We start from the raw sequence: 13,909 nt of genomic DNA, 5'->3' as shown, positions 1-13,909 counted from the left end.
CTGTCTGATGGTGACAAACACCAATCCCTGTAAGGGCCCCGTGTCCCCCGTAGAGCCCCCTCCCTGCACGAAGTCACGAGGGGCTCTCAGCAGAAGGGTGGGGGCAGAGCCAGCCGGAGAACAATGGGCCCAGGCGAGGGGGGAGTCGGTGGGGTTCCCTGGCTGCCTTGTCATCGCCATAAACCTCATTACCTCGCGGTCCCCTAGGCCGCCTCTCTCCTTACCCAAGGCATCCGCCGGCTTCGCTGCTGATTCCCACATGGCGTGAAAAGCTCTTAAACCCCCCGCTGTATTTTTAATGGGGGCAGTGACTAATTTAGCCCTACGCCACCAACCGTCAAATCAAATCTTCTGTTGGTACTTACCGAGGACTCACCTGGGCTCCATGGGGTTCAGGATAAATCTGGAGCTGGAGAGGGCCCAGAGACGGTGATCTGGCAAGCCCTGGAACGTGCTGGTCCTGCCCACAGCCTTTGGTGCCGTCTCTAAGGTGAGCCTAGCTGTGGACCGGGCCGGACTGTGGCTGGCCACACTTTGGGGAACAGCGTGCCTGCCCTGAGTCTCCCCCCAAACGGCCAAGTCTCCAGGGGACTAAATATTGAAGTTCATTGCCTTCGACTTCCAGGAATTCCAAGGGTGACTGCACCCTTTGGCCCACCACTGGCAGGAGTCTGCCCTGATTTGCAGGTGCCATGGGCATTTTATAAAACTAAATGCCCCACCCACGTGAGATTCTTACATGCGGTGGCCACGGGGGGAAACTCTTACAGGTCACCAGAAGCCCCTTGATATGGGAGTCAGAAGATGCTGGGTATAATTGCTACAAATTCCATGCCCGTGACTTTGTATTACATTGTAATTAGGTGCAATCTGTCTGCCTGTTTCATTTCCGCTCTGCAGAGGGTAATAACCAATTTTCTTGCCCCTTGTGAAAAGTTAACAAGGGCTTCCCCACGCAGGTTCTGAAGCCGCGGCCTCTGATTGGCAAGTCAGCCAGGCACCAGCATGACGGAGGGGTGGGGAAGGCAAGGCAACTAGGATGTAAAATGTCAGGAAACACCCCTTCTTGGGGTTTGCAAGTACGGGGGTGGGGGGCCTCCTGAGATTTTTTGGTGTAGGAACTTGCCTCTTACCCCGCTAGAGCCCTGGCTGGCCCTGGCCACAGGTCTCAGCGCTTCCACGTCCCACTGATCTCTGGGATTGCAAACTGGCGGCTCCCACCTGCCTTGGCTCGGCAGCACCCCCAGCCCTGGATCGCATGGGACTGGAGGGTTACCCCCAGCTCTTGTCATGTCCTCACACCTTGGCCACAAGTGGAATCCAAGTCCCTCCTGGGGTCCTGGCCAGGTAAGGGTTAACCACCTGCCCATCCCCAGTGGGAGAAACAAGGGTCAGCCCACTTACCCCTGAGCTTCCTTTCCACAAATGAAAAGATCAGAGTATTTCATCTTTAAGGGTTCCTTCTGTTTTGACTTCGGTGGCCACCTGCCACCTGATCCAGACTACGCGTGTTAGGTTTCTATGTGTCCTCTTTCCCAAGGGAAGCTGGGTCTGTGGTGTGCAGGTCCCCACAGGCCCCGTGATCCCATGGGGACTCACATAGGGACACAGCACCCTATGGGTGACGACAGTCTCCCCACCCCACCCCACCTCTGCCCCAGACCCCCAGGCCGGGAGGAGAGAACCAGGCAGCCGATGCTAATCGCATGGATTCCCTTTATTGAACTGTACTAGTAACTGCAGTCAGATTAAGTCACATTTAAAAGCAGACCATCCAGTTGCACTGAAACCGATTATATTCATTACATAGTTTTAATCACTGTCCGGTGAACTGGCAAATCCAATCAAAGCATTAGTCTTTAATTAAAAAATTAAAAGGAAATATTCAGACAATAGCCAAGCAATCACATCACGATGCACAATTACCTAGAATTGCAATTAAAAAGTAGTTAACCGAAGGGGGGGAAAGAAAAACAAGAAAGAAAAAAAAAAAAGAAGCAAAGGAAAAAAAAAATCACACTAATCCTTTTTTTTTTCTTTAAAAACTATCAATATAATACATGAAGGAACAAAGGACAATAGCCTCAAAAAGCGGGTTTCTCTAACTCTAGAAATGTAGTCTTCGGCGGAAACTCTAAAAGCACACTAGCTGTAGCAGGACAATAAAAAATACTGAGCATGGAATACTTTTAATCTCTGCCATTAATATTCATTTCCAGCTGCTTATAATAGCAGCGCCTCATGGCCAAATCATTAGAGTTTTACATCTGGGTTGCAATGACACTTTGATTGGATGTAATGTTCAAATGGCCCTCCCCACGGCGTCTCCGGCAAGCCTTCTGCGGAGAGGTGTCCTGTCGAGCGGTCCCTCACTGTGCGTGCTGGCTCATCGTGTGGTTCTGCAAAGGCGAAGAAAGGAGACACGCATGAGGGCAGAAGAATGGAGAGCAGGCCCGGCCCCTCCCACTCGGTGCATTTACGCCGGGAGCCACAGAAAAGCGGCTCGATTATTACAACACAAAATGCAACCTGGAAAAAGTGCTCGGGGGACACAGCTGCCAAGACGCCACGTTGATCGGGGGCTCGGGGATGGGTTCCTGTTGCTGCCAACCTGGGCTCTCTAGAAATTGTTGTGTTGTTTTTTTTTTTAAAGACCGTTCAGGTCTTACCACGGGACTGGCTCTAGGGAGGGCAAGGGGACATGCCAGGAGGGGGTGGCGGTGGCAGGAATTAAAAACAGCCTTGCTCACCTCTCTATCTCCCTTTTGCTCTGAGGAGGAGGAGGAGGAGGAGGAGGAGGAAATTATATCTGATCGCCTGCAGGCTTTCCCCAGACTCCCCCCTCCGTCCCTCCTGGGAGCTGCTCCGAGCCTCGTGGAGGGAGACAGCAGATGTGCCACGCGGCTCTCCGGCCAAGAAACACCCGAGTGGCACAGACGTGCCGAGGCGGCGGGCGGCAGCGGCGCCTGCGGCCGAGGACGGGTCACCCGGCAGGGAGGGCGCTGGAGGAGGCAGCCTGCCAGTCCGGGCACGTGAGCAGCTCCGGCCAGAGGCGTGTGCGGTCTGCCCAAGTCCCCCCGAACCCACCCGGGGCAGCCAGGGCCCAGGTGGGCCCCTCCGGCCAAACGCCTCCCTCTCAGCCTCCCTCTCACTGCAGCCCGGGGCACCTCTTCCCTCGGCCAGCAGGGTTGTAGGAGCCAGTGGCCTGGGGCGGGGGGTGGGATTTGGCCTCTAAGAGTGATTTTGTTTCTTTTCAGTGGTCCCTGTTTGAAATCCAGACCCATCTCATCAAAGCCTCAGGTAGTATTCAAGCTCTTGCCACCTGGAGAAAGGAAGCAAAATGCACCCAGGGGACAGGAGCCCTGCTTGGAGCAGCACAGGACCTGCAGTCACAAGGAGTGAGGTCTGGGGCAGGGGGAGGGGGGTGCTCCTGCCTCCCCCCACCCAGGCAGGGCAGTGACTCCTCTGGGGCCCGGAGCTGCCAGTCTGCAGCTCTGCCGATGACCACCAGAGGTCAGACGTGGCGCTGCGTCTCTCCTGGGCTCCGGGTTGAGCTGTGAGGGCCACCAGAGGATGTCCCATGCCCGCAGCTTTGCAGCTTTGCGGGGGCACAGGAGGGGGCCTGGAGCACCCCCCACTCCATGGCACTGGAGGCCCCCTGTGGCAGCCTCTTCCCACTGCCGGCACTGCTGCTGCCTCCGTGGTGATGTCACCAACCCTCGCGGCAAGCTCCGCGCCAGGGAGAGGCAGTGCCCTGTCCCCACACAGCAGATGCCTGCTGATACCCGCGGCACAGAGCGCCAACCACCGCTGTCCCTTTCCTTGGGCTCCTGGGTATGGATCAAGCAAGCACACGTGCTACATGCTGTCAGAGGTACATTTCTCTCAATCCTCACAACAGCCTTACAAGGTAGGACATGGTAAGATGAGGAAATGAGGCTCAGAGAGGCTCAGTGACGGATTCAAGGTCATCCAGCTGGGAATCAGGCAGGGTTGAACCAGGCAACTGGAATCCAAGAAAGCCAGGGCCTGGGGCGAGAAGGTAGGCTTCCAGTGCCCTGCAACTCCTGGGCATTCCAGTCCACGGATCATCCACACTCCACACCGGGCATGAGGACAAACTCTGCCAGCGTGGCCTGGCACCTCGGCGGGGGTGCCACGGACCCAGAGGCACAAGGCAGGTTGTCTGAGGCCACAGATGGGATGCGGCGGTTTCCATGGGAACGCCCACCCTCCAGCCGAGGCACCTCTCCCTGCACTTGTGTGAGCACAGGCAGCCAGTCCTGCGGGGAGCCAGACCCACCCTACAGCAAAGCATCCACCCAGCTTCCAAGCCTTTGGTGATTCAGTTCTCACCTCCTCTCTCCTCCCTGCCAAGCAAGCCACGCTTGGAGTCCTCTGGGCACATGGTCACATGCCACCCCTCCCTGCAAGCCCCTCAAGGCACTTCCAACCCACCTTCCACACATCTACGTGCCTCCCAAGTACAAGCCTAGTGTGCTCTGCTGAGTTGCAGACAGGAAGGCATCACCTCCCTTCTCAGCCCCACAGTCCTTGGCCCGGGCAGGGCACACAAGGCCCAATGGTGACATGGCAGGCACAGCTGCCCAGCCAGGAACGAGTGGGGGTCTCCCCCTGCCCCCCTGCCAACAGCCGGTCAATTAACAGTGCCATGTGGCCAGTGCTATCTGAGTGTGGTCAGGTCCTTCTTTATGTAGGAGGGAGTGGGGGTGGGGGGTGGGGAGGACGGAGGAGGTGGATAAACATACACAGTTCTTTTTCTGTCCTCGAATTATGGTTGCACCACAAAGTAGACATTGTAAATATTTTTTAAGGAATCAATGGAAGGATAAATATACAACTAAGTGTATGGGTAGGAAGTACGTATGTGGAAAGGGGAGAGAGCATTCTGAGTGGAAGGCGCAGCACAGACAAAGGTATGGAGGCTCGAATGAGCCTGGCAAACACAGGCCCCGGTGGGATGACCCCCGCAGAGGTCACATGGCAGCCTGGGAGGGGTTCAGATGGAGACGGTGGAGGCCCTGGATGCCCCTGAACGTGGACTGTTCCATAAGCAGCTGAAAGCCAGAGATGATATCTGATCTCTACAAAACGCTCAAGGACCACCCGCCACCAGCACAGGCAAACGGAGGTATCCCAGGATCTGTGGATAATGAAACAGCCTCTTGCCAGGATGCCAAGAACAGGGCCAGTTTAACACACGTGGTCCACACCGGCTCCTCCGCGGGCTGCTGGCAGAGAAATCCAGGAGGCGGGAAGCTATGCTGAGGACCACTGGTCAGGAAAATATGAGAATAGATGCCACTTCTCAGGTGAAAACCGCAGTGGGCCTTTCCTCTTGAGGAGCAATAGCAGGCAGTTCTTCAGTTAGACTCAAGAAAGGACTTCCGCAGAGAGTTCTGAGACAGAAGGGTAAAACTTCCTTCCCTTAAGTTCTCTAAGAACAAAAGCCCAGGATGTCACAGCAGATGGAAATGTCGAAACTTGATGCCCCAAGGGGGCCAGGCCCCAGAATTCATCCAGCATTGCGTTATTAACTACCTGCTGGATGCTCTGCTCTGGGCCAGGCACAGTGCGGGGTAGGGGAAGACTCCAGCTGGGCCCGGCCCTCTCAAGGGGCCTGATGGGGGGGCGGGGGAGGGGGGCGAACTCAAGACACAGACACCCAAACGTTTGTGCAGGATTAATGGGGCAGATGGCGGCTCAGCGAGAGAGAACCGGTCCGTGCCACCCAATAAGTGTGTGTGCTGGGGGGTGCTGAGGAGGCCAGGTGTTCGGCCGGTGAGGGCATCCGCTCCTCCACGAGCTGAGGGCAGTCTCTGGGAGGGCAGAGGGGGTGCGGGGACCCGTCACCAGGACTCACCAATCACCCCACACACCTGTGCGTGGAGCGGCTCCTGGCAGAGCCACCGCCGATCGGCACAGCTGAATAAACCCAAAGACCCGCGGCTCCTACCCTGCGGCTCGGAGCCATGGTTCGAGGGGCGGGGGGCTTCATCAAGCCATCTTAGAGTCCCTTCCACCCTCCCGGCTCTCACAAGGGCATTTGGCTTAATGTCTATTTCTCTATTTATGCCTGTGCTATATTTAGCCCCTTCGGAGAAGGAAGAAAATCGTTTTTTAAAGATACTACCAACCCTGCAGATAAACACTTCCCGGCACCATAAAGGCCGGGGATGGGGTTGGGGTGGGAGCCAGGAAGGACTGGAAGGCGCCCAGAGGGGAAGCCTGGCATCCACAAGGGCCTCTCTGCCTGCCAGGGAGACGCAGGTGTGGGCCGAGAAGCAGGTGAGAAAAATAAAACGGGGGGAAGGGAGGGAGGCGACAGGGGGCATTGGGTTGCGGCCGAGATGCATTCCCTCAGCAGAGTGCATGCGGCTCTCGTGGAGAGAGGTTCCTGCTAGGGCCTGTTTTGGGTGCCTATGCCTGGCGCACTGCGTCACCTGCCCCGGGGACACAAGTTAGTGATGGGCGAGAGGATGGCGTGCCATCGGCATCCGGGGTCCTGCTGAGACCTCTCTCCCTGCAAGTTGTCCGTTGCCAGCAGAGTGCTCAGGCCCGGGAGCCCTTTGTTACGGGTCTGCATTCATTTACCTGGCCACTCATTCATTCAGCAAACCTTCACTGCATCCCTGCCAGTTGACAGCCACCACGCTTGTCGCTGGGTGTTTAGCAGTAAAATGACCCTGATCTAGAGCCCAAGCCAGGGTGTGTGTTGGGCACACAGGGAACATGGGAGGAGCATGGAGCCTGTTGCTGGACCTTCCTTCCCCAAAGGCTGATGCACACTTGAATGGGCCAGTCCGAGCTTCTGGCCTAGTCCCATTCTGGTTCCACCCAAACCAGGAGGCGTCCCTCACTCTAGGCCTCACCATGATCACACATGTGCATGTGCACACCATCATAACCCTCCCTGGTCCACAAGAGCGGTTTCTTCTTGAGGTCCGGGCTCTGTTTTCTGTCCCTTGATCTGGGACCCTGCTTGGTCTCCTTTTGACAGCCACCCACCACAGTGTTGAGTAGGGGAGACTAGAGGTGCTGGCCACCCACTGGCCTGGGAGACACGGTCTGTGAAGCAACAAGAGACTTCTCCACACACCCTGAGATGCATAGGCTGGAGAGGACTTCTCTGCCCTGTGCGTCACTCTTGGGTATCACCTTAGCCACTCCTCCTGTGCTCCAGCTACTCTGGGACAAAGTGCCTGGAAGGTCCTAGCATCTCACCTGGCCCTGGGTGATCACAAGGAGGCAGGACGCCTTGGAGGACAGAGACGAGTAGTCTTGGGTTTGAATCCTGACTCTGCCACTTCATAGCCACGTGGCCCGAGGCCTGTTCCTTGACCTCTGGGGGTTGGCAGAGGGAGGGGTGGTGATAACAGAGCCTCTTCCTCAGAGGCCCTGAGGACTCAGGAAATAATGTGCATGGACTCCTCCCAGACCTGGCCAGGAGAAAGTGCTCCGTAAATGGTATCCTTGAGAGCTTCTTGAACAGGCAGGGAGCTCAGTGCGAGAAGGGCTGTTTGTTCCCTCCTTGGGTCCCTGGGCCGCCTTGGCACCGCAAATGCTGCAGGACTTGCGGTGGAAGCTGCATGGAAGTTTGATGGTCTGAACACTGTGCCTCTCACAGCTCCTCCTCCACAGGGAAGGAGATGTCGGAGATTGGATGCTTTCGTCCCTGGAGCAGCAGGTGTCGGCCACAGGAGTTGTCCCCTCCCCACAAGCCCCCTGGCCACAGCCTCAGTACTCACAATCCACTGCTCTCCCTCCCACCAGGGGACAGAGTGGGGTATCTGGTGGGAAGGGGCGGCGCAGGGAGACTCTGTGGGGGAGGAAGGTATGTGCTCCTCCATTTATTCACCCACTCATTCGCTCAGTCCTTCTTCCACAGCTGTTCACAGAGTCCCCGGATGTCAGGCCCCAGCTGTGCACTGGCATATAGAGTTTGAGGCTCCAGTTCTCTGGAGGAGCTCACAGTTCCACGGGGAGACCCTCACTCTCAAGGGGCACCAGAGAAGGAGGCTCTCGCATCCCCGTGGCAAATTAAGGATGCAGGAACGCTTAGCAGCCACCCACCAAAAGTCCCTCCCTCCATCCCCTGCAGAAGCCACCTGGCTTCACCCTGACTCTACATCACCTCCCTCTGGTTCGAGGTTGGGAAAGAGGCTGCGGTCAATGCCCTGTCTCCCCACTGCCCACCACTAGGCCACTCCCGAGTGGGCCGCAGCCGTGGAGGCTCTTGTGAGGCTGGCTTTACAAAGAGCTGTCTCCAGGAGCCAGGACCAAGTCCAAGAACCTGCCTTAACCACGGGAAGATGTTCCCTCTGTTTCCAGGGGAAAAGGTAGACGCTTCAGGCTGACACTGCAGCCGTGTTCCAGCTAAGTGGGATTCTGTTGTTTGGTCATTTAACAAACACGGAGCCCAGTGCTACGCAATGCAGTGGACAGAAGATAGAATAAGCCATATCCTGGCCATTTACAAGCTCCTGGCCAGAGGAGGGGATGACATTTCATAAAAAGGGACTAAGGAGAGAGGACTTTTGACTGGCACGTACTTAAGGAAGAAGCTGGCTTTCCAGCTGCCCTTTGAAGATGGCTTGGTTGGGGTTTGCACTGCGGTGTGTGTGTGCACGCGCACATGAGCACAGAGATAGCTCCCCAAGGAGGATGATCCACCCCACCACCCCGGGGAATGGCCCGGAGGTGCCAATGATACTGATAATCATCATAGCTAACATGTATCCTGTGTTTACTGTGTGCCAGGCATTATTCTCCACCCTTCATTATAGGAACTCACGAAACCTCATAACCACCCTGAGAGTTAAGCACAACGACTATCCCTATTTTACAGATGAGAAAACTGAGGTAGCGAATGACGAGCGCTGAGGTCCTGCAGCTGCTGACGGCTGTGCTAGATCTGCACCCATGCAGTCTGTGTGTAGAGCACACGCTTACCCACGGCGCCGTTCTGCTTGTGAAATGTAGAAAGCACAGCATATGCTGAGGGAACAATGAATAATTCAGCTTGGCAGAAGCACAGGGTATGTGCCATGGAGACAAGCCTGGAAAGGAAGGTGGGGGCCTTATTGATGAGACTCCATGATGCGAGACGAGGCAGCTCGCCCTTAAATCTGGGCCATGGGGAGCCATCGAAGGTATTTGAGCTGTGGAGTTACAGGAAAGGCAAGGAACAGGGAGACGCTCTCATCTCCAGCCAAAAAGGTGTACCAGCAGGGCCTCCGTGCCTCCCACCGCCCTCGGCTCCCTCCCTGGGTTCGCCTCCCCTCTGCCACCCAGCACCCGAGTTATACCTTTCCCTTTGGGAGGGCACAGACGCAGGCAGCCCTGCTTCCCTCTCTGCTGTGTATCACCTGGGCAGCCCCTCTCTGCTAGTGAGCACTTATTTTTAGAAGCGTTTGACAATCGTCCAAAGGTCTAAGACGAACAGATGGCCTGTCTTAAAGGCTCGTATGTTCGCTAGTTTGCACTTCTGACAAACGGTAAGCGCACTCGAGAGCACGCCATAAACAGCACTGAATGAATACTCAGAACACAATTTAGCTAATGCACGTCATTAAAATTAGGAGTGAGTGATGGCCAAGGTTCCCTCTAAATGCCTGCCCGGCGATGCAGCCGCTCCCCCGGGGCCCCGGGCCATGACGCATACGCACCCCGTGTTCCCCCACGGCCCCCATCCAGCGGGGCCGCATCTGTATGACGGCACGGCAAGGTCTGCCCTGAGAAGCGACACCCCTCCTTGGCATCGGGGTCCTGGGTGAAGCTAGTGACCCACTGGCCCAGGACGAAGCCCCAGAATGTCCTCGGACGCAAAAGCAGCTCCCTCGGTGCTCTGGGACGTGCGTGCGGCTTTCCCAGTCCCGTCTCCCAGACAGCGAGACGGCTGTCGTCTGCCACTCTCGAGCAGCAGGAAGTGAGCGTCGCACCCGCTTAGCCGGGGAAGTCTGTCTCTGTCTCTCGGGTGAGAGCCTCAATTCATCCGGAACTCCCGGCCTGCAGGGAGATTCCAACTTCCAGGGAGTCACAGGGTTGGCTTTGCGGGGAGGAAGTGATTTCTTGGAGAACCATCTGCAAAAGTAGACTTGGAGCTTCAAAGTCACCCGGGGACCCGGGACAGGGAGCTGTAGGACCCGATTGCTTTTGCTGGAGGTGTCCCCAGGGGGCTGACCACTGGGTTTCTGGAGTCCCAGTGGTGGTGGGAGGGTGGGCGAGTGCCCCTGTCCAACACCCTGCAGCACCCAGGACACAAAAGACCCCAGCAGGTGGCCTGGCCCATGACCAATTCCACGAGTGGGATAAGATCTTCCTTTGAGTGAAAATGTGAGAGAAAAGGTTGTTGTGGGGAGAAAAACAGCCCAATGAATTCCCAAAGGGGCAGGTTCTGTACTGCTGTGCTTTGGAAATAAAACTCACTGGAGGATAGATTCGAAGGAGGGAACCTGCAGCCTTCTAGGAGGAGCGCAGGCCGTAAACAGGCTCCCATTCGGAGTCACCCAACAAAAGACAGAAACTGATAATGCCCGTCTGGAGGGACAGTAGGCTCAGGGAAAACACACTTCAGAATGCAAATGTGCCCAGTCACTTTGTGTGTGCAGAACATCACAGGCCAGCAACCAGGTGACTTCAGGTAGTGGCTGCATGAAAGAAAGCAGGAGTTTTGTGGCTGGTGTACATCAGGGCTGCTTAGGGATCTGCCCCACCTCAGCAGCCCAAGTCACCCTGACCCCGAGTCCTGCATTAATTTGCTGCCACCGGGGATGCCTGGGTGGCTCAGTGGTTGAGTGTCTGCCTTCGGCTCAGGTCGTGATCCCAGGGTTTCAGGATCGAATCCTGCATTGAGCTCCCCAGGGAGCCTGCTTCTCCCTCTGCCTATGTCTCTGCCTCTCTCTGTGTGTCTCTCATGAATAAATACATAAAATCTTTAAAAAAAAATCTGCTGCCAGCAATGTTGCCATTTTTCCACAGGGAGAAGGGGTCCCCAGTGGCTGGCCCCCTTTGAGTCAGGGTACGTAGCAGACTCAGGGCTAAGGGCTGAGAATCAAGGATTCTGGGCATGCTGTGCCAGGTGACCATAAGCCTGGTCTCTGTCTGGACCTCTGTTCTGTCGTGGAGGGGACATTCCACTGGCCCGTCAACCTCCTGTGTCACTGGAAAGTCCATTCTGACCACATCAGCCAAGTAAGTAGCTGCTTGGAACCGAGACCTTAGGGTACAGCTCATCTCAAATATGGATTAAAATCTACCCTCTTGACAGAACATGAAAGACACTTAACTCTGGGAAACGAACAAGGGGTAGTGGAAAGGGACGTGGGCTGGGGGTTGGGGTGACTGGGTGATGGGCACTGAGGGGGGCACTTGACAGGATGAGCACTGGATGTTATGCTATATGTTGGCAAATTGAACTCCAATAAAAAATAAAATTAAAAAAAGAGAAAAAAAAAACCTGCCCTCAAAGAGCCCGAGTCAGACCCCTAAAAGATATGACTGCAGCCTGCTGCAGCAGAGCAGGAACCCAAGCACACGCACCACCTTGGGGCCTGAGGGCAGATGAACCAAATATTCTGAAACTCCACCGAAATGGCTCTGGGTGGACAGGTTCCCGAGACCAGAGAGGGTCTCTCTCCCCAATCTCATCCTGTGCATGTGTGAATCAGAGACCGCACACGGAACGCTTCGGAAAGACTGAGGCATCCCGTCAGTGGAGGCACCAAACTCACAGCAAATGTAGATGTCTGGAAAAATAGCAGCTGACGTCCAGGAGACCCAGCGGTGGTGGTGGGCTCCTCTGACTGTGCGCAGCCAGCCCGGACAGAGGCCCCCAAACCTGGGGCGGGAGCGCGGCTGCCAAGTCCACCCTGCAAGTGAGTGCAGCCCAGGCCGGGTGCAAGGCAGTAAGGTATGGTGGGGACTGAGTCATCCCAAGAACCCAAGCCTTGTTGGAAAGAGGCAGTCCTCCTCACATCTGGTCTAGAAAACCAGATTTTAAAAATACATAGTGGCTTGGTTGGTTAAGCGTCTCTTTTTTTCTACTCAGATCATGGTCTCAGGGTCGTGAGGTAAAGCCTTGTATTGGGCTCTGTGCACATGGAGTCTCTCCCTCCCTTTCCCTCTGCCCCTCCTCTCTCCCTGTCTTAAAAAAATATATATAATGTCCCAGGGCACCTGGGTGGCTCATTATGCATCTGCCTTTGGCTCAGGTCATGATCTCAGGGTCCTGGGATCGAGTCCCACACTGGGCTCCCTGTTCAGTGGGGAGTCTGCTTCTCCCTCTGCCCCTGACTTGTGCTCTCTCTCTCTCTCACTCAAATAAATAAATGAAATCATATATGATTTATATATATGAATATATAAATATATTCATCATATATATATATGAATATATAAAGAAATCTTAGTGTTTAAAGCACTATTCAGGCCAATCAAAGAATGTTTGCAGGTTGAATCTGCCCATAGGCTGCCAGCTTAGGGTCTCTCATATTTTGTGAGGACCTCAAGATGCCCCAAACATCTTCCAGCACACTGGCCGAGCGGACACCCTAGGGCCAGAGTGGAGGTAGTGGTAGCGACACCACATGCACCCATCATTTAAGGTCCTCACCCCGGGGAATAGGATCGTGGGACCTTGCATAGCTACATTCTGAAGAAGAAGGAGAGTAGAAGATGAAGTTGAGGCCAGAACTGTCCTGTGTGTCCCATGTACCGCTGTCTGTGGGTGCATCCCCACATGCAGCTGAATCTTTCCTGGTGGGCCAGGTACATGCAAACCAGGGAAATCTCCTTCTCTAGAGCCACACAAGAGCCCCAAAATGGCCAGCTCGGAGAGTGGGACCAGGCAGTCAGTCCTCCTTCAACCACTCAGGCCAGCCCAAGTGTGCCCTATCCACCTACTGGAGAGTCTAGATGATTATCCCTTTGTGCCTTCCTTTCTCCCTAAGAACTCAGGAACCCTCCCACCCATCACCCACTAACAGTATCTCAGGCACTGTTGGGGGGACTGCCCCTTGGGGTGCTTGTGAATGCAACACGGTACAACAGAGCTCCTCTTACGTCCCACACTTGCATACAGTTAACCCACACACAGTCAACACTTACTCACGGATACCCATAATCACATACACACACACACATACACTCACAGATAACTCACAGTTACAGACACACAGATTCACATATATCCTAGACACACATGCACACACACATGCACTCCCAGATTCCCTGCAACCCCAGGCACACACCTGTACACACACATTCACACACACACACACACACACAGACATTACACTGACAATTTGCTGCAAAGTGGATCAGGGGCTGGTTGTCATTCTTGGCATTTTGTCTCCCCTGGGTGTGCAGCTCATCTGTCCACACTCACACCACCAGCAGGACCCCTCCGGAAGCCCCCGCCTGCCCATGACCTGGGTTCCCTCGGGGAATCTCTCTCCTTGGCCATGGGAGCGGAGAAACTCATGTGCCCATAAGAGGCATAGCCCGGGGTCTCTCCTCAAGGGGCAGGTATTGGGGAGAGTTCTGCTTAATCCCCTAGGGGGTCCCACCCACACCTAGAACTGCATATCCCTGCCCACAGTCCTGCCAGAGCTCCCCACACAGGCCATCCTCACTGCCCTGCACACTCCCCCAGCTTCCCAAGGCCCCATCCCCTCTGATCTCTGTCCCCCCAGAAAGGCCTTCCCGCCTTCTCAACAAGGGGCCACCCATCCCAGTGCAGCTCTGCACCCGCACAGCTGTCCTCCTAGCACCTTCCTCAGCCTGCAAGGACCTGGTTGTCCCCCTGCCATGAGAATGCCCTCATCGGCCGTGCGGAGGGACCCCATCTCTTAATTCTCTGTCAATCTTCTTACATAGGCTCAGAGCC

General features: G+C 55.5%; 1 protein-coding gene across 4 annotated transcripts in view; it reads right to left on the bottom strand.

The window, feature by feature from the left end:
* Nucleotides 1–1,696: 1,696 nt before the first annotated feature.
* The window catches only part of ZNF423 (zinc finger protein 423), a 334,278-nt gene continuing 322,065 nt past the window's right edge, over nt 1,697–13,909 (bottom strand). For all 4 annotated transcript variants that reach the window (XM_077898496.1, XM_077898498.1, XM_077898499.1 and 1 more), the window contains one exon: nt 1,697–2,399. In XM_077898496.1, the coding sequence (XP_077754622.1) occupies nt 2,370–2,399 (30 nt within the window). In that variant the 3' untranslated portion in view covers nt 1,697–2,369. The remainder of the gene's footprint in view (nt 2,400–13,909) is intronic.

The sequence above is a fragment of the Canis aureus genome, chromosome 5 (genome assembly GCF_053574225.1).
Source record: "Canis aureus isolate CA01 chromosome 5, VMU_Caureus_v.1.0, whole genome shotgun sequence".
NCBI lineage: Eukaryota > Metazoa > Chordata > Mammalia > Carnivora > Canidae > Canis > Canis aureus.
Note: the sequence above shows the minus strand (reverse complement) of the source record. Positions and strands in the feature narration are given on the sequence as shown.